The sequence below is a fragment of the Salmo salar genome, chromosome 29 (genome assembly GCF_965601325.2).
Source record: "Salmo salar chromosome 29, fSalSal1, whole genome shotgun sequence".
NCBI lineage: Eukaryota > Metazoa > Chordata > Actinopteri > Salmoniformes > Salmonidae > Salmo > Salmo salar.
In genome coordinates this window covers 33332501-33351602 of record NC_138319.1, presented here as the reverse complement: position 1 = coordinate 33351602, position 19102 = coordinate 33332501, and the positions used below count along the sequence as shown (strand labels likewise).

General features: G+C 42.7%; 1 protein-coding gene across 2 annotated transcripts in view; it reads left to right on the top strand.

Annotated features, from left to right (window-relative positions):
* LOC106590611 (semaphorin-5A) overlaps positions 1–19102 on the top strand; it is a 334049-nt gene that overhangs the window by 107180 nt on the left and 207767 nt on the right. For both annotated transcript variants that reach the window (XR_014383102.1, XM_082970801.1), the window contains exon 5: positions 18925–18987. Coding sequence is in view for 1 of the 2 variants with exons in the window: in XM_082970801.1 (XP_082826927.1) it covers positions 18925–18987 (63 nt within the window). In the remaining variant the exon portion in view is untranslated. The remainder of the gene's footprint in view (positions 1–18924; positions 18988–19102) is intronic.

Sequence of the window (19102 nt, the reverse complement as noted above, 5' to 3'; positions counted from 1 at the left end):
TCCTTCAGAGACAGGAAAACATCCTATTATAATCCATCATTAGTAAGCTATTTCCTCTGACACAGAAAATCTAAACAGGAACACAAAGGCAGTGTAGCTGTTTAGACAGTGTTGTGGATCGAAGCGTCAGACAATTGTTATTAGATCACCTCTGTAGTGGCAGCAGCATTGTTTACATTCAATGGGGAGTGCAGTCAGTGAAATAAATAGTGGATATATTTATCTGAGGCTTTAGCCTGTCTCTGCAGCTATTCATGGCCCATTTGTGCATTCATGGTATAAATATGCCATGAAAAACAACTCTATTTTTATGTTTGCTACAATGAAGACATCTACTGCAGGATGTAAAATCCCAGTTCCCAGTGTGTTGTATTTCATCAGGTTCTGTTGTCCCACTACGCCTTCTGTCTGAGAGACAATTACCCCTGCTAATCAATTGCTAACGAAAACCTCCGCTAGCTCCAACAGCAGCGCTAATTCAATTAGTCAAGTCGGAATAACTTGTCCATTTAAATGCATGGAAAAATACAGAGGACGGAGTCAGTGGAATGGGCTGCAGAGTAGAGATGCAGAGCTCACTCAATGATAACTTGGACTGGTCCATTTAAGGGACTGAGAGGGGTGACAGGGTTCGGAGCATAGTGGTTTGACCCTGGATGATGGTGTTGACACTGATAATGACTACTTCATTGTGTGCCTTGACTACTCCGTCTATACTGAACACCTTCATATTTGATGTCATACATTATGGTGAGACTACAAACTATGTGTTAATGTGTTTTTCACACAATTACAGCATACCTGATTAACATTTAAATTCCCTATCAACATGTTGACTGACAGCTGTGCTCTGACGACTGTAACAGGAACTGTACTGAAACAGACACAAGTTCTAACATGACTTTAGGGCCAATTTCACGTCGGAACCTTTCATCGGCTTAAATCAGTCAGACGTTAGTCTTACTTCTGTCAGACATCAGTCTTAATTATACACAAACAGACTCCACAGAGCCCCAGGACAGCAACACAATTCGACCCAACCAAATCATAAGAAAAGAGGGAGAGGGGGGGAGAGGAGAGGGGGAGAGAAGAAGAGGGGGAGCGGAGAGAGAGGGGAGAGGAGAGGGAAAGAGAGAGAGGGGGAGAGGAGGAGAGGGAAAGAGAGAGAGGGGGAGAGAAGGAGAGGGAGAGAGAAGGAGAGGGGAGAGGAGAGGGAGAGAAGAGGGGGAGAGAAGGAGAGGGAGAGAGAAGGAGAGGGGAGAGAAGGAGAGGGGAGAGGAGAGGGAAAGAGAGAGAGGGGGAGAGATGGAGAGGGAGAGAGAAGGAGAGGGGAGAGGAGAGGGGGAGAAGTTCCAAATTCCAAAGGCAAAATGGTAAACATTCAATTGCCCAAACAGTGAAAATGAAAACGGTGAAAACAGGTCCAGTTGTGTTTTCAAACAGATACAGATGTCTATAGCCTTATGTCTCTGTTCTGTCTCTCCTCATAATGTCCTAGTCTTATGAAGAACACCCCAGACAGTCTCTACTGCAGACAGAGTTCTGCCTCTCTTTATCTAAAATAGATGCTATATCATCTGTTTTTGGATTTCTCTCTTTCTCTCTCTTCTCTCTTTCTCTCCATGATTCCTCTCTCTCACTCTCTCCTCTGTGCACACTCCCTAACACCTGTAACCTAGGGTGACAGTAGCCCCTCAGTAGTAAAGGATCATGGTCTAATCTCTTGGTTACCAGACAGTACAGAGGACGGGGTAGTGAAGAGAGAAGGCAGAGAGAACACGCATACCTCCAGATTCAAATCTCTTTTAAATCACAAACACTGAATGAATATGCAAGCAGCTATTATGCCCTATAGCTGTTCTCAGACCAGTAGAAGATACAGTACTTCTGAAAGCAGCTTTTCTTTCTAACTAAAAAGGTCTTTATAAATGTCTTTATAGCAGAGACCCTAAATTGAGAGCTGATGAATACATTTAATGTCATCACATCACATCATAGAGATGATATTTCACTTTGAGAGTTGATGCATCTTCAGAGCACAATGATGCTAAATAATAGTAACAGTAGGACTGTAATGTGTTTTTAATGTGTCTGCACTGTATTCTGGACTATTTGATGTCTTGGCAGTTAGGTATCTCACTGGTTTTAGGATTATATTCATTTCATATTTTACTTGAATAGGCGTTTTGAAACTGGAATAGGTAATAATCTCTTCTGGGCTGTTCTTATCATATCTCAGTAATGATTTGGTTTATTGAATACCTTAGTGCCCACAAAGCTATCTCCTTGTAATATTATCGATTATGTTACCATATGATTACTATCTACAGTGGCAAGAAAAATAATGTGAACCCTTCGTTATTACCTGGATTTCTGCATAAATTGGTCACAACATTTGATCTGATCTTCATCGAAGTCAAAACAATAGACAAACACAGTCTGCTTAAACTAATAACACAAACAATTATACGTTTCCATGTCTTTATTAAACACACCGTGTAAACATTCACAGTGCAGGGTGTGAAAAGTATGTGAACCCTTGGATTTAAAAAGTGGTTGACCCTCCTTTGGCAGCAATAACTGCAACCAAATGTTTTCTGTAGTTGTGGATCAGACCTGCACAACGGTCAGGAGGAATTTTGGACCATACATCTTTACAAAACTGTTTCAGTTCAGCAATATTCTTAGTATGTCTGGTGTGAACCGCTCTCGAGGTCATGCCACAGTATTTTAAATCGAGTTGAGGTCAGGACTCTTATTTTCATCTGTTGAAGCCATTCTGTTGTTGATTTACTTCTGTGTTTTGGGTTCGTCCTGTTGCATCACCAAACTTCTGTTGAGCTTCAATTGGCGGACAGATAGCTTAACATTCTCCTGCAAAATGTCTTGATAAACTTGGGAATTCATTTTTCCGTTGATGATAGCAAGCTGTCCAGGCCCTGAGGCAGCAAAGCAGCCCCAAACCATGATGCTCCCTCCACCATACTTTACAGTTGGAATGAGGTTTTGATGTTGGTGTGCTATGCCATTTTTCTCAACACATAGTGTTGTGTGTTCCTTCCAAACAACTCAACTTTAGTTTAATATTTCCACAGAATATTTAGCAAAAAGCATTGTAGAACATCCATGTGCTCTTTTGCGAACTTCAGACATGCAGCAATGGTTTTTTTGGACAGCAGTGGCTTCTTCCGTAGTGTCCTCCCATTAATAATATTCTTGTTTAGTGTTGTACGTATTGTAGACTCGTCAACAGAGATGTTAGCATGTTCCAGATATTTCTGTAAGTCTTTAGCTGACACTCTAGGATTCTTCTTAAACTCATTGAGCATTCTGCACTGTGCTCATGCAGTCATCTTTGCAGGATGGCCACTCCTAGGGAGAGTAGCAACAGTGCTGAACTTTCTCCATTTATAGACAATTTGTTTTGCCGTGGACTGATGGACATCAAGGCTTTTAGAGATACTTTTGTAACCCTTCCCAGCTTAATGCAAGTCAACAATTCTTAATCTTAGGTCTTCTGAGATCTCTTTTGTTCGAGGCACGGTTCACATCAGGCAATGCTTCTTGTGAATAGCAAACTCACATTTTGTGAGTTTTTTATAGGGCAGGGCAGCTCTAACCAACATCTCCAATCTCGTCTCATTGATTGGACTCCAGGTTAGCTGACTCCTGACTCCAATTAGCTTTTGGAGAAGTCATTAGCCTAGGGGTTCACATACTTTTTCCCAGCCTACAATGTGAATGTTTAAATAATGTATTAAATATAGACAAGAAAAATACAATAATTTGTGTGTTATTAGTTTAAGCACACTGTGTTTGTCTACTGTTGTGTCTAAGATGAAGATCAAATTAAATTATATGACTAATTTATGCAGAAATCAAGGTCATTCCAAAGAGTTCTCATAATTTTTCTTGCCTCTGTAATACCATCATAATCATATCACAGAGAATGCCTGTGTTTGAGTTAGACCAAACTTTTGGTATTTCCCCTGTGATTTCTGAGAGCACGTATTGCACACACACACTCACAGGGACAGCCAGTGATGTGCAGGCCGGGTTGTAATGCTCAGCTGCTAGTGCTGATGGGTTGTTTGTGTCTTGTAGGCTGGTCAGCTGGCAGCCTGATGGATACTGATAGAGCTGAGTGGTGGCCAACCCCTCCATCCTTTCTCTGTGGCCACACACACACACACACACACACACACACACACACACACACACACACACACACACACACACACACACACACACACACACACACACACACACACACACACACACACACACACACACACACACACACACACACACACACACACACACACACACTCTTTTTCCTTCTCATCGTCCTTCTGATCTCCCCTTCCCTCCTCCTGCTGTTTTTCCTTTCTCTCCTGCCTCCTCTCTCTCCTGCCTCCTCTCTCTCCTGGTTCTTCTCTCCCCTGCCTCCTCTCTCTCCTGCCTCCTCTCTCTCCTGGTTCTTCTCTCCCCTGCCTCCTCTCTCTCTCCTGCCTCCTCTCTCTCTCCTGCCTCCTCTCTCTCTCCTGCCACCTCTCTTTCCTGGTTCTTCTCTTCCCTGGCTCCTCTCTTCCCTGCCTCCTCTCTTCCCTGCCTCCTCTCTCTCTCCTGCCTCCTCTCTCTCTCCTGCCTCCTCTCTCTCTCCTGCCTCCTCTCTCTCTCCTGCCTCCTCTCTCTCTCCTGCCTCCTCTCTCTCTCCTGCCTCCTCTCTCTCCTGCCACCTCTCTTTCCTGGCTCCTCTCTTCCCTGCCTCCTCTCTCTCCTGCCTCCTCTCTCTCCTTCCACCAGATATGTGCATGTGTGATAGCTCTATTTCCTATCCTTTAGGCCATTGGGAAGGTGAAGTCAAGGCTTCCTCATAAAACACGCTGAGGAGAGGCTCAGAAAACTTCTTAGCTCTGAAGAGGAAATGAAAAAAATGCTGAGAGGGTTTCCACTTATCCTCTCTTACGCTCTGCATGATCTAAAGCTGATATACAACTTTGTATTCTGAATCAGATTTTAAAACGTGTTTGGTATAGTTCAGCCTACCTGGTTCTTATCGTAAAATGAGTTATTATTGTCCCTTCGTATCTTCCTGATATGAAGTTGAATTATAGAGTTTATTCTGTTTCAGATTTACTGTTTATCTCCTGATAAACAGTATAATGTTCCCTCGAGTAGTTCGCCAGGTTATTATTGTAAAATAATATTTTGCTCTCAACGACTTACTTGTCTAAATGAAGGTACACTACTGTTCAGAAGTTTGGGGTCACTTAGAAATGTCCTTGTTTTTGTAATACATTGTTAATGTAGTAAATTACTATTGTACCTGGAAACGGCTGATTTGTTATGGAATATCTACATAGGTGTACAGAGGCCCATTATCAGCAACCACCACTCCTGTGTTCCAATGGCACGTTGTGTTAGCTAATCCAAGTTTGTCATTTTAAAAGGCTAATTGATCATTAGACAACCCTTCTGCAATTATGTTAGCACAGCTGAAAACTGTTGACTGATTAAAGAAGCAATACAACTGGCCTTCTTTAGACTAGTTAAGTATCTGGAGTATCAGCATTTGTGGGTTTGATTACAGGCTCAAAATGGCCAGAAACAAAGACATTTCTTCTGAAACTCGTCAGTCTATAATTGTTCTGAGAAATGAGGGCTATTCCATGCTAGAAATTGCCAAGAAACTGAAGATCTCGTACAACGCTGTGTACTACTCCTTTCACAGAACAGTGCAAACTGCCTCTAACCATAATAGAAAGAGGAGTGGGAGGCCCCGGTGCACAACTGAGCAAGAGGACAAGTACAAGTGTCTAGTTTGAGAAACAAACTCCTCACAAGTCCTCAACTGGCAGATTCATTAAATAGTACCCGCAAAACACCAGTCTCAACGTCAACGAAGAGGCGACCCCGGGATGCTGGCCTTCTAGGCAGAGTTCCTCTGTCCGGTGTTCTTTTGCCCATCTTAATCTTTTTTTTTTATTGGCCAGTCTAAGATATGTATTTTTCTTTGCAACTCTGCCAAGAAGGCCAGCATCCTGGAGTCGCCTCTTCACTGTTGATGTTGAGACTGATGTTTTGCAGGTACTATTTAATGAAGCTCCCAGTTGAGGACTTGTGAGGCAGTGGTTTTCTTTCAAAAACAAGGAAATATCTAAGTGACCCCAAACTTTTGAACAGTAGTGTATATAGTCTGCATTTGGATAAAATGGTGAAAGGTTATAGTGAAGGTTATAGTGGTACATAAAGGGACATATAGTTAGTTGTTCATAAAGTTACAGTGGTCCAGTAATTATTACAGAAACTTTCCCTTCAGTCGCTAATCTCTGGAGTTGCAATAATGGCCGTTCCTCATCAAAGTGGTTATTTCATCCCTCCATCGTCTCACTGACCTGACGCCAGAAGTCATTTCATTCCATGAATACAGAACCTTTATCAATGAAAACCCCCTGGAGGTCCAGAAGGGAAATGACAGTTGAGGAGTCAGAATGTATTGGACTCTCCTCCTTAAAGGAGAGGCCTAAGTTTTATCTCCTAATTCCTCTCTGTTTGTAAAAACGGGAAAAGCATCCACCATTTCTTCCTATGTAAATCACATTGACATTCAGCTCTGTGCTCGCTCTCTCATGTCTAAGTATTCCTCATTTTCTCCCCTGGTGTAAATCACATTGACATTCAGCTCTGTGCTCTCTCCCTCATGTCTAAGCGTCTCTCATTCTCTCCCCTGGTGTAAATCACATTGGCATTTGGCACTGTGCTCGCTCCCTCGTGTCTGGAGTGGACCCTGGTGTGTGTGCATGTTAATTGGATTTAGTGTCCGTATTTAACATGAACTGACACACGATACGATGCGGTCAACAAGATGGCACCGACAGACACGGTTGCCCTGTTTCTAACTGCAGTATTTTTTGTTGTTGTTGTTATTTCTTACATTATTTGCTCAGACTTCCCTCAACTGAATCCTTTGTTTGAGCTTCCCGAGGCAGCTCTATGTATGCAGCTGGTCTCCACCAAAACGCAGACGCCGGCCCAGATGACATCCCTAGCCGCGTCCTCAGAGCATGTGCAGACCAGCTGGCTGGAGTGTTTACGGACATATTAAATCCCTCCAAATCCCAGTCTGTTGTCCCCACTTGTAACTGAACATATTCAATCTCTCACTTTCCCAGTCTGCTGTCTCCACTTGCTTAAAGATGTCCACCATTGTTCCTGTACCCAAGAAAGCGAAGGTAACTGAACTAGATGACTATTGCCCTGTCGCAGTCACTTCTGTCATCATGAAGTGCTCTTAGAGGCTAGTTAAGGATAAAATCACCTCCACCTTACCCAACACCCTAGACCCACTACAATTCACATATTGCCCCAACAGATCCATGGAACACGCAATCGCCCCAACGCAATCGCACACTGCCCTGTACCACTTGGTCAGGCGAAATACCTATGTAAGAAGGCTGTTCATTGACTACACCTCAGCCTTCAACACCATAGTGCCCTCCAAGCTCATCGCTAAGCTCAGGGCCCTTGGTCTGAATCCCTCCCTGTGCAACTGGGTCCTGGACTTCATGTGTTGAAAGTAGGCAAGAACACCTACGCAATGCTGATCCTCAAGACGTGGGCCAGACAGGGGTGTGTGCTCAGCCCCCTCCTGTACTCCCTGTTCACCGATGACTGTGTGGCCACTCACATCTCCAACTCAATCATAAAGTTTGCTGACGACACAACAGTGGTAGGCCAGATTACCAACAATGATGACACATCCTACAGAGAGGAGGTGAAAGCCCTGATGGAGTGGTGCCAGGAAAATAACCTCTCCCTCAACGTCAACAAAACGATGGAGCTGATCGTGGCCTTCAGGAGACAGCAGAGAGAGCATGCCCCAATCCACATCAACAGGGCTGAAGTGCTGTAGGTCAGAGGCTTCAAGTTTCTCAGCGTGACGACCTGAAATGGTCCCTTCACACAGACAGTGTGGTGAAGAAGGCGCATCAGCGCCTCTTCAAACTCAGGAGGCTGAAGAAATTTGGCTTGGTCCCTAAGACCCTCACAAACTTCTACAGATTCACCATTGCGAGCATTCTGTTAGGCTGTATTACCACCTGGTATGGTAATTGCACCGTCAGCAACAACAGCAAGGCTCTCCGGAGGTACGGTCAGCCCAATGCATCACCGGGGGCACACTGCCTGCCCTCCAGGATTACAGCACCAGGTGTCACAGGAAGGCCAAGAAGATCATCAAGATCCTCAGCCACTCGAGCCACGGCCTGTTCACCGCGCGACCATCTAGAAGGCGGAGACAGTACAGTTACATCAGAGCTGGGATGATCTCCAGGCCATCAAACTGTTAACCTCACTAGGGTAGGGGGCAGCATTCGGAATTTTGGATGAAAAGCGTACCCAAAGTAAACTGCCTTCTACTCCGGTTCAGAAGCTAGCATATGCATTTAATTGGTAGATTTGGATAGGAAACACTCTAAAGTTTCCTATCCAAGTAATGTCTTTGAGTATAACAGAACTGATATGGCAGGCAAAAACCTGAGGAAAATCCATCCAAGAAGTGCCTTTATTTTGAAATGCATGTTTTTCCATTGAAAGCCTATCTACCATACAAAGACTTATGACACAGTTCACAATCGCTATGCCTTCCACAACATGTGGCCAGTCTTTTGGCATGGTTTCAGGCTTTTACTCTGAAAAATGAGGGAGAAACAGCACTTTCAATGAGTGGACAGTGGAAATTTCCAGACATGAAGCCAGCACGTGACCGGGAGCGCGCCGTTCTTGTTTCTCCTTTTCTATTGACGAAGATATTGTCCGGTTGTAATATGATCGATTATTTATGACAAAAACAACTTGAGGATTGATTATAAACATCGTTTGACATGTTTCTACGAACCTTTATGGTACTTTTTTTATTTTTCGTCTGTCTTTTGTGACCGCGCTTTGTTCCAATGGATTACTCAACATAACGCACCAACAAAACTTAGGTTTTTGGACATAGAGGGACTTGATCGAACAAAATGAACATTTATTGTGTAACATGGAGTCTTGGGAGTGCTACCATATGAAGATCATCAAAGGTAAGGGATACATTTTATCGCTATTTCTGACTTTTGTTACTCCTCTTCTTGGCTGCTAACTGTTTGTAATGATTTGTCTGCTGGCGCTGTTCTCAGATAATCGCATGGATTGCTTTCCATCGTAAAGCCTTTTTGAAATCTGACACAGTGGTTGGATTAACAAGAAGTTTATCTTTAAGCTGGTGTATAACATTTGTATCTTTTATGTATGTTTATTATGAGAATTTCACCGGATGTTGTTTGAGACAGTGTTTTACTGAACAAAACGCACCAACAAAACTGAGGTTTTTGGATATAAAGAGGGACTTGATCGAACAAAACAAACATTTATTGGGTAACTGGAAGTTTTGTGAGCATAACCATATGAAGATCATCAAAGGTAAGTGATTCATTTTATCGCTATTTCTGACTTTTGTTACTCGTCTACTTGGCCGGTTACTGTTTGTAATGATTTGTCTGCTGGGCGCTGTTCTCAGATAATCGCATGGTTTGCTTTCGCCGTAAAGTCTTTTAGAAATCTGACACCGTGGTTGGATTAACAAGAAGTTAATCTTTAAACCGATGTATAACACCTGTATGTTTCATGCATTTCTATAATGAGTATTTCTGTTTTTGAATTTGGCGCTCTGCAATTTCACTGGATGTTGGCCGAGTGGGACGCTAGGTAAACAGTCACCACTAGCCGGCCTACCCTGCAACTTTGAGACTGCTTTGCCCTATGTACATAGCAGTGGCGGTCAGTGCCGTTTAATGTTAGGGAGGATGATTTTTTTATTTATTTTTTATTATAGCATATGACTGTCAGTCATTTTCCATTCACCCAGCTCAATGTAACAGCTATAGGTTTAGGATACTACATGATACTCAAATGTTCTCTATACCCATCATGAGGTTGCTACAACCTAGCCTAGCAATGAAAGTTTACAACGTAGGTGCAGAGGTCGAGAGAAAAAAAATGAGTAATCAAGGTGACAGTCAGTGACACATTCAACACCGCCTTGCACACTCTTGCCTGCATCTAGCTGATCTAGAGTGTAATCATTAGTCCAAACAGTTGCAAACAATAGTTTCTATTGGACAAATTCAGGTACTGTACGTTTATTCCCATTTCCTTCTGTTTTCTTCCATTTAAGAAAAGATTTTCAACAGAATCGGCAGAATGAATACACCTCTGATCACCCGCAAACAGAGTTCACTTTCATAGCAGCCACATACAGACAGCATGATCACTTTGCTCACTTGTATATTTCCTTCTCGTATCTGCACACTATCCTCCTCTCACCTGTCTGTGACCAAACCTTCACACCATAACCACTAACCGCTACACACATCCTACATCGTTGTCACCTGTCGTGTCTTTGGGCACCATTAAACTGAAGACATGTTTATCAAATAACTCCCTGTAATTATTATTACGCGATTAAACTGATTAATCGTTTAACTGTAATTAACTAGGAGATCGGGGCACCGAGGAAAATATTCAGATTACAAAGTTATAACTTTCCTATATTATAACATTATATATTATATTATATTATATTATATTATAGTATAGTATCTGACCGATTATCTTCTGGTTTAAATGGTGTATTCTTTACCTCATCCAGTCTCATTCCAAACGTCGTAAATTGTTGTTATCTGCACGAACCCAGTCTTCACTAAGTCATCCATACATCAATTGTCTTAAAATAATTTATTTACTAAACTAAGTAATGCACAGAAAGCATACAAAACAGTAGTTATCGTTATATGGAAATGGTAGAGTAATGTGCCCTAGTGGGCTAAACCGGCATGGCGGCTTGTTAAACAAAGGGTGATACAGGGCAGCTGAGGAGGCACAACAGAGTTGATAAATATTAACAATTGATATGCTAAACCTTTGCACATGAACGCTCACTCATTCGGAAACAATTGCAATCAATATATATATATTTACGCTCAGTGTGTCGTCGGGATCCTTGTTGGAGAGTTATTGTCCTGTTGGAGAGTTTTTGTCCGCGTTCTCTCTCGCTCTCGGTTAGAATGGATCTTTCAAAGCAACATTCGTTCATGTCGTTATAGAATGGATGTTTCGTCGGTCTTCGCGTTCAATGATACCGAATTTCTAGCTGCAGACTATGAATTAATATCAAAGACTTGTTATTATTCTGTCGGTATCGATACTCTAAAAGTTTAACCACGTGGTATGGTTAAACTTCAGTAGAGGGATGCATGGTCAAACCTTGGCTCTCTCTTCTGAGGTAAGCTGGTCTGAAGAAAGAAATTCTGGGTGGGGGTTTTATACTGAACATAGAAAAGCTCTCACATGACGCCTTGTCCTGTCTGTGTCCCTGGGGACGTGCCGATGACTTAGTTAAGCTTTTGAACAGAAATACAATTCTCTCACATTAACATCAGTACATAGCATCTCAACATATTCCAAATAGCTGTATCCTTATTAATACATTTGATACAACCATTTAGATGTAAGTCCCATAGCTGAGGCTATTATATAAACATTATTATGGTAATATGGCAATATTGTCTCTCATGGGTTTCATAAAATTGTACCAAGTGGACCAGTTCGTAGCTGGATTCTTCACCGATCTTTCATACCTTCTCCAGAACATAAATGTCGTTCGGTTCTCCAATTCTGTGAGGTGGAAGAATCCTTTGTTCTCTCCATGAAAACACTCTGTTTCTTTACTGTGGCCTGTTAGGCAGGACATTCCCTTTGGAATTTACGACCGCCTTCACACAGCCTTGTGTCAGAAGTATAGAGGTCGGGGGATGGTGCATCGAAAACCCAGAGGGCAACGTCATGACACACCATATTAGCTAAAGTAACGTCATAGTCAACATAGCTACTAGAACTAACACATAAGTAAACTCGCTACAATCATGCAGTACAGAGTACAGCAAGCAGTTCAGCAGTTACACTGGCGGGCCCCAGTGGCAATAAATGAATACAACCAAAATCTTAACTTTGAAGAGTTCCAGTGTTGGATAGCCATAGCCAGCTAGCTAACATAGCATCCCTCTCTGTTTGAGCCGGGTGTTTGAGTAGGCTAAACGAGCGATCTTCCTTCGCTAGTTTAATAACATTAATTAAAAGTGAGAAGAAAAAATCTCTCTCTCTCTCTCTCTCTCTCTCTCTCTCTCTCTTGCTTCTCCTTCATTTTTGAATAAATACATTTGTTCAAAACTGTTCAACTATTGTCTTTCTCTCTCTATGAGTCAGCTACTCACCACATTTTATGCACTGCAGTGTTAGCTAGCTGTAGCTTATGCATTCAGTACTAGATTCATTCTCTGATCATTTGATTGGGTAGGCAACATGTCAGTTCATGCTACAAGAGCTCTGATAGCTTGGAGGACGTCATCCAGAAGTTGTCATAATTACTGTGTAAGTTATGGAAAGGGTTGAGAACCTCGAGCCACCTAGGTTTTGTATTGAAGTCAAAGTACCCAGAGGAGGACGGAAACTAGTTGTCCTCCGGCTTCACCATGGTGTTCTCCTACAGAGTGCTGTTGAGGGTACACAAACAGTGTGTTTAAGTAAATGATTTGGTGATGTGAATATATTTAGTATAGTTTTAGAGTTTTATAGTTTCCCTATTAACATTTTCTGAAATTCACTGAGGAGGATGGTCCTTCTCTTATTTCTCTGAGGACAGGAGCCTCCACTGGTATATAGTCATTCAACACTGGTCACTTTAATAATGTTTACATATTGTTTTACCCACTTTATATGTATACTAAATTCTAGTCATGGCTCATTCTATAACTACTGCTGTACACACCTTTTCTTTTCATGTACTGTCCATACTGTCTATACACAGCATTATTTATATATATATATATATACACTGCTCAAAAAAATAAAGGGAACACTTAAACAACACAATGTAACTCAAAGTCAATCACACTTCTGTGAAATCAAACTGTCCACTTAGGAAGCAACACTGATTGACAATACATTTCACATGCTGTTGTGCAAATGGAATAGACAACAGGTGGAAATTATAGGCAATTTGCAAGACACCCCCAATAAAGGAGTGGTTCTGCAGGTAGTAACCACAGACCACTTCTCAGTTCCTATGCTTCCTGGCTGATGTTTTGGTCACTTTTGAATGCTGGCGGTGCTTTCACTCTAGTGGTAGCATGAGACGGAGTCTACAACCCACACAAGTGGCTCAGGTAGTGCAGCTCATCCAGGATGGCACATCAATGCGAGCTGTGGCAAGAAGGTTTGCTGTGTCTGTCAGCGTAGTGTCCAGAGCATGGAGGCGCTACCAGGAGACAGGCCAGTACATCAGGAGGCGTGGAGGAGGCCGTAGGAGGGCAACAACCCAGCAGCAGGACCGCTACCTCTGCCTTTTTGCAAGGAAGAGCAGGAGAAGCACTGCCAGAGCCCTGCAAAATGACCTCCAGCAGGCCACAAATGTGCACGTCTGCTCAAACAGTCAGAAACCGACTCCATGAGGGTGGTATGAGAGCCCGACGTCCACAGGTGGGGGTTGTGCTTACAGCCCAACACCGTGCAGGACGTTTGGCATTTGCCAGAGAACACCAAGATTGGCAAATTCGCCACTGGCGCCCTGTGCTCTTCACAGATGAAAGCAGGTTCACACTGAGCACGTGACAGACTTGACAGAGTCTGGAGACGCCGTGGAGAACGTTCTGCTGCCTGCAACATCCTCCAGCATGACCGGTTTGGGGGTGGGTCAGTCATGGTGTGGGGTGGCATTACTTTGGGGGGCCGCACAGCCCTCCATGTGCTCGCCAGAGGTAGCCTGACTGCCATTAGGTACCGAGATGAGATCCTCAGACCCCTTGTGAGACCATATGCTGGTGCGGTTTGGCCCTGGGTTCCTCCTAAGGCAAGACAATGCTAGACCTCATGTGGCTGGAGTGTGTCAGCAGTTCCTGCAAGAGGAAGGCATTGATGCTATGGACTGGCCCGCCCGTTCTTCAGACCTGAATCCAATTGAGCACATCTGGGACGTCATGTCTCGCTCCATCCACCAACGCCACGTTGCACCACAGACTGTCCAGCAGTTGGCGGATGCTTTAGTCCAGGTCTGGGAGGAGATCCCTCAGGAGACCATCCGCCACCTCATCAGGAGCATGCACAGGCGTTGTAGGGAGGTCATACAGGCACGTGGAGGCCACACACACTACTGAGCCTAATTTTTACTTGTTTTAAGGACATTACATCAAAGTTGGATCAGCCTGTAGTGTGGTTTTCCACTTTCATTTTGAGTGTGACTCCAAATCCTGACCTCCATGGGTTGATAAATTGGATTTCCATTGATTATTTTTGTGTGATTTTGTTGTCAGCACATTCAACTATGTAAAGAAAAAAGTATTTAATAAGATGATCTCTTTCATTCAGATCTAGGATGTGTTGTTTAAGTGTTCCCTTTATTTTTTTGAGCAGTATATATATATATATTAATATAATATATATATTATATATATATATACTATCGACCAAAAGTTTGGGGTCACTTAGAAATGTCCTTGTTTTTTAAAGAAAATCACTCCGGGATGCTGGCCTTCTAGGCAGAGTTCCTCTGTCCAGTGTCTGTGTTCTTTTGACCATCTTAATCTTTTATTTTTATTGGCCAGTCTGAGATAAGGCTTTTTCTTTGCAACTCTGCCTAGAAGGCCAGCATCCCAGATTCGCCTTTTCACTGTTGACGTTGAGACTGGTGTTTTGTGGGTACTATTTAATGAAGCTGCCAGTTGTTGACTTGTGAGGCGTCTGTTTCACAAACTAGACTCTCTAATGTACTTGTCCTCTTGCTCAGTTGTGCACCGGGGCCTCCCACTCCTCTTTCTATTCTGGTTAGAGACAGTTTGCGCTGTTCTGTGAAGGGAGTAGTACACAGCGTTGTATGAGATCTTCAGTTTCTTGCAAATTCTAGCATGGAATAGCCCTCATTTCTCAGAACAATGATAGACTGACGAGTTTCAGAAGAAATGTCTTTGTTTCTGGCCATTTTGAGCCTGTAATCGAACCCACAAATGCTGATACTCCAGATACTTAACTAGTCTAAAGAAGGCCAGTTGTATTGCTTCTTTAATCAGACAACAGTTTTCAGCTGTGCTAACATAATTGCAGAAGGGTTGTCTAATGATGGTTGCTGATAATGGGCCTCTGTACACCTATGTAGATATTCCATAACCGTTCTGCCATTTCCAACTACAATAGTCATTTACAACATGAACAATTTCTACAATGTATTTCTGATCAATTTGATGTTATTTTAATGGGGGAAAAAATTCGCTTTTCTTTCAAATACAAGGACATTTCTGTGTGACCCCAAACTTTTGAATGGTAGTTTAAATATACAGTTGAAGTCAAAAGTTTAAATACTCTTACGCTTAAGTCAATTAAACTCTTTTTCAGCAACAACACCAATTTCTTGTTAACAAACTACAGTTTTGGCAAGTTGGTTAGGACATCTACTTTGTGCATAACACAAGTAATTTTTCCAACAATTGTTTACGGACAGATTATTTCACTTATAATTTACTGTATCACAATTCCAGTGGGTCAGAAGTTTACATACACTAAGTTGGCTGTGTCTTTAAACAGCTTGGAAAATTCCAGATAATGATGTCATGGCTTTAGAAGCTTCTTATAGGCTAATTGACATCATTTGAGTCAATTGGAGGTGTACTTGTGGATGTATTTCAAGGCCTACCTTCAAACTCAGTGCCTCTTTGCTTGACATCATGAGAAAATCAAAAGAAATCAACCAAGACCTCAGAAAAAAAATTGTAGACCTCCACAAGTCTGGTTCATCCCTGAGAGCAATTTCCAAATGCCTGAAGGTACCACGTTCATCTGTACAAACAATAGTATGCAAGTATAAACACCATGGGACCACGCAGCCATCATTCCGCTCAGGAAGCAGATGCGTTCTGTCTCTTAGAGATGACCATACTTTGGTGCGAAAAGTGCAAATCAATCCCAGAACAACAGCCAAAGACCTTGTGAAGATGCTGGAGGAAACAGGTACAAAAGTATCTATATCCACAGTAAAACGAGTCCTACATTGACATAACCTGAAAGGCCGCTCAGCAAGGAAGAAGCCACTGCTCCAAAACCGCCATAAAAAAACAGACTATGGTTTGCAACTGCACATGGGGACAAAGATCGGACTTTTTGGAGAAATGTCCTCTGGTCTGATGAAACAAAAATAAAACTGTTTGGCCATATTGACCATCATTATGTTTGGAGGAAAAAGGGGGAGGCTTGCAAGTCGAAGAACACCATCCCAACCGTGAAGCACGGGGGTGGCAGCATCATGTTGTGGGGGTGCTTTGCTGCAGGAGGAACTGGTGCACTTCACAAAATAGATGGCATCATGAGGGAAGAAAATTATGTGGATATATTGAAGCAACATCTCAAGACATCAGTCAGGAAGTTAAAGCTTGGTTGCAAATGGGTCTTCCAAATGGCCAATGACCCCAAGCATACTTCCAAAGTTGTGGCAAAATGGCTTAAGGACAACAAAGTCAAGGTATTGGAGTGGCCATCACAAATCCATGACCTCAATCCTATAGAAAATGTGTGGGCAGAACTGAAAAAGCGTGTGCAAGCAAGGAGGCCTACAAACCTGACTCAGTTACACCAGCTCTGTAAAGAGGAATGGGCCAAAATTCACCCAACTTACTGTGGGAAGCTCTGGCAGTCTCTATGCGGGTTAAAAAAAATGAGCTGGCGCACACCCAGAATAATAGTTTGTGTAGAGGTGCTAACTAACGGCAAATAAACTATAAACTATCAAAATAAAGAAAGTCGCACACTCCATTTATAAACTCCCAGCAATTTAATGGGTAAGTATCCATTCAATTGCTGGGAGTTTATACATGGAGTGTGCGACTTTCTTTATTTTGATAGTTTCTAGTCTCTGTCGGGGTGCCACAGGGTTCAATTTTCAGGCCAACTCTTTCTCTGTATATTTCAATGATGTCGCTCTTGTTGCTGGTGATTCTCTGATCCACCTCTACGCAGACGACACTATTCTGTATACATCTGGCCTTTCTTTGGACACTGTGTTAACAAACCTCAAAATGAGCTTCAAAGCCATACAACACTCCTTCCGTGGCCTCCAACTGCTCTTAAATGCTAGTAAAACTAAATGCATGCTCTTCAACCAATCGCTGCCCACACCTGCTCGCCCGTCCAGCATCACTACTCTGGACGGCTCTGACTTAGAATACGTGTACAACTACAAATACCTAGGTGTCTGGTTAGACTGTAAACTATCCTTCCAGACTCACATTTAGCATCTCCAATCCAAAATTAAATCTAGAATTGGCTTCCTATTTTGCAACAAAGCATCCTTCACTCATGCTGCCAAACATACCCTCGTAAAACTGACTATCCCACCGATCCTTGACTTCGACAATATCATTTTTCAAAATTGCCTCCAGCACTCTATTCAGCAAACTGAACGTAGTCTATCACAGTGCCATCTGTTTTGTCACCAAAGCCCCATATACTACCCACCACTCAGACCTGTACACTCTCGTTGGCAGGCGTTCGCTACATATCCGCCAAACCCACTGGCTCCAGGTAATCTATAAGTCTTTTCTAGGTAAAGCCCCGCCTTATCTTAGCTCACTGGTCACCATAGCAACACCCACCCGTAGCACGCGCTCCAGCAGGTATATTTCACTGGTCATCCCCAAAGCCAACACATCTTTGGCTGCCTTTCCTTTCAATTTGTCTGTGTAGAAGTGTGTAGGTTGTATCCTCTCGCTCCAAGGCCAGGTTCATTTAGTCTCTCTGTGGGTTGATGATAGTCACCTAACTCCAAGTCCTATTGAAAGGCTGTTTTGATGTTTCTGGCACGATGAGTCGACAATTTGCTTTTACTGGTTGGCTCTCTCTGTCTTTCTTATTCAAACACCCACAGCCACACACAAGCCCGAGCACCACCCCCTTCCATTATAACTGTTTGGCTTTCCACAGGTCCCGTGTGGCTCAGTTGGCAGAGCATGGTGCTTCCAACACCAGGGTTGTTGGTTCGATTCCCACAGGGAACCAGTATGAAAGTGTATATGCTCACTACTGTAAGTAGCGCTGGATTAGAGTGTCAGCTAAATGACAACAGAATGTCAAATGTTTTCAAGTCTAAACCACAAGTAGTTTTTTGAGAGAACCAATCAATTAGTCTGCTCAATTTCTAATTAAATATTTTATTTACAAATGACCTTCTGTCCAGACCAGTGAGTCATAGGTCTTCCTCGCTGTGTGGTCATGTGGGTCACGTCAGCCATATAAATGAATGGGCCGAGGTGTAGTGGTCAATACTGTACAAGCAAACCCAAGGCCTTTCAGGAGTAAATAGTCTGCACAATTGAAACAATTTCGAACCAAAAAATGGCTCTTGCAGAATGTTATCGTCTTCCAATGTTAAACTCTTGTCTGCTGCCAGCGTCATTTTATTGAGTGTTTGCAATGCTGTTGAAAGCTGGTTTATTGTGGGTTTACAGTGTTGTTTATTATCAATTGATATTTTTTTTTAGCTCTTTAACTCCGATGTAGTGTGTTTTTTCCATTGTTTCATTGTTCCATGCTGTTTCATTGTTCCATGCTGTTTCAGTGTTCCATGCTGTTTCAGTGTTCCATGCTGTTTCAGTGTTCCATGCTGTTTCAGTGCTCCATGCTGTTTCAGTGCTCCATGCTGCTTCAGTGTTCCATGCTGTTTCATTGTTCCATGCTGTTTCAGTGTTCCATGCTGTTTCATTGTCCCATGCTGTTTCAGTGTTCCATGCTGCTTCAGTGTCTGTTTCAATTTTATTTTTACACCACTGTATTGTGTTTTTGTGTTGACAGGAGGCGGAATGGCACTGTGATGAGTTCACTAAGGGAGCCTGCTTCAGCCGGGGCAAGTCAGAGGTGAGGCTGTTTACAGACTAATCCCAACTTCAAACAGTCTAGCCATAATAAAGAGATGCTCTGCTTTTTTGACACCACACTCCAAAAAGCAAGTTCTGCAGGCTCTATTTTTGTC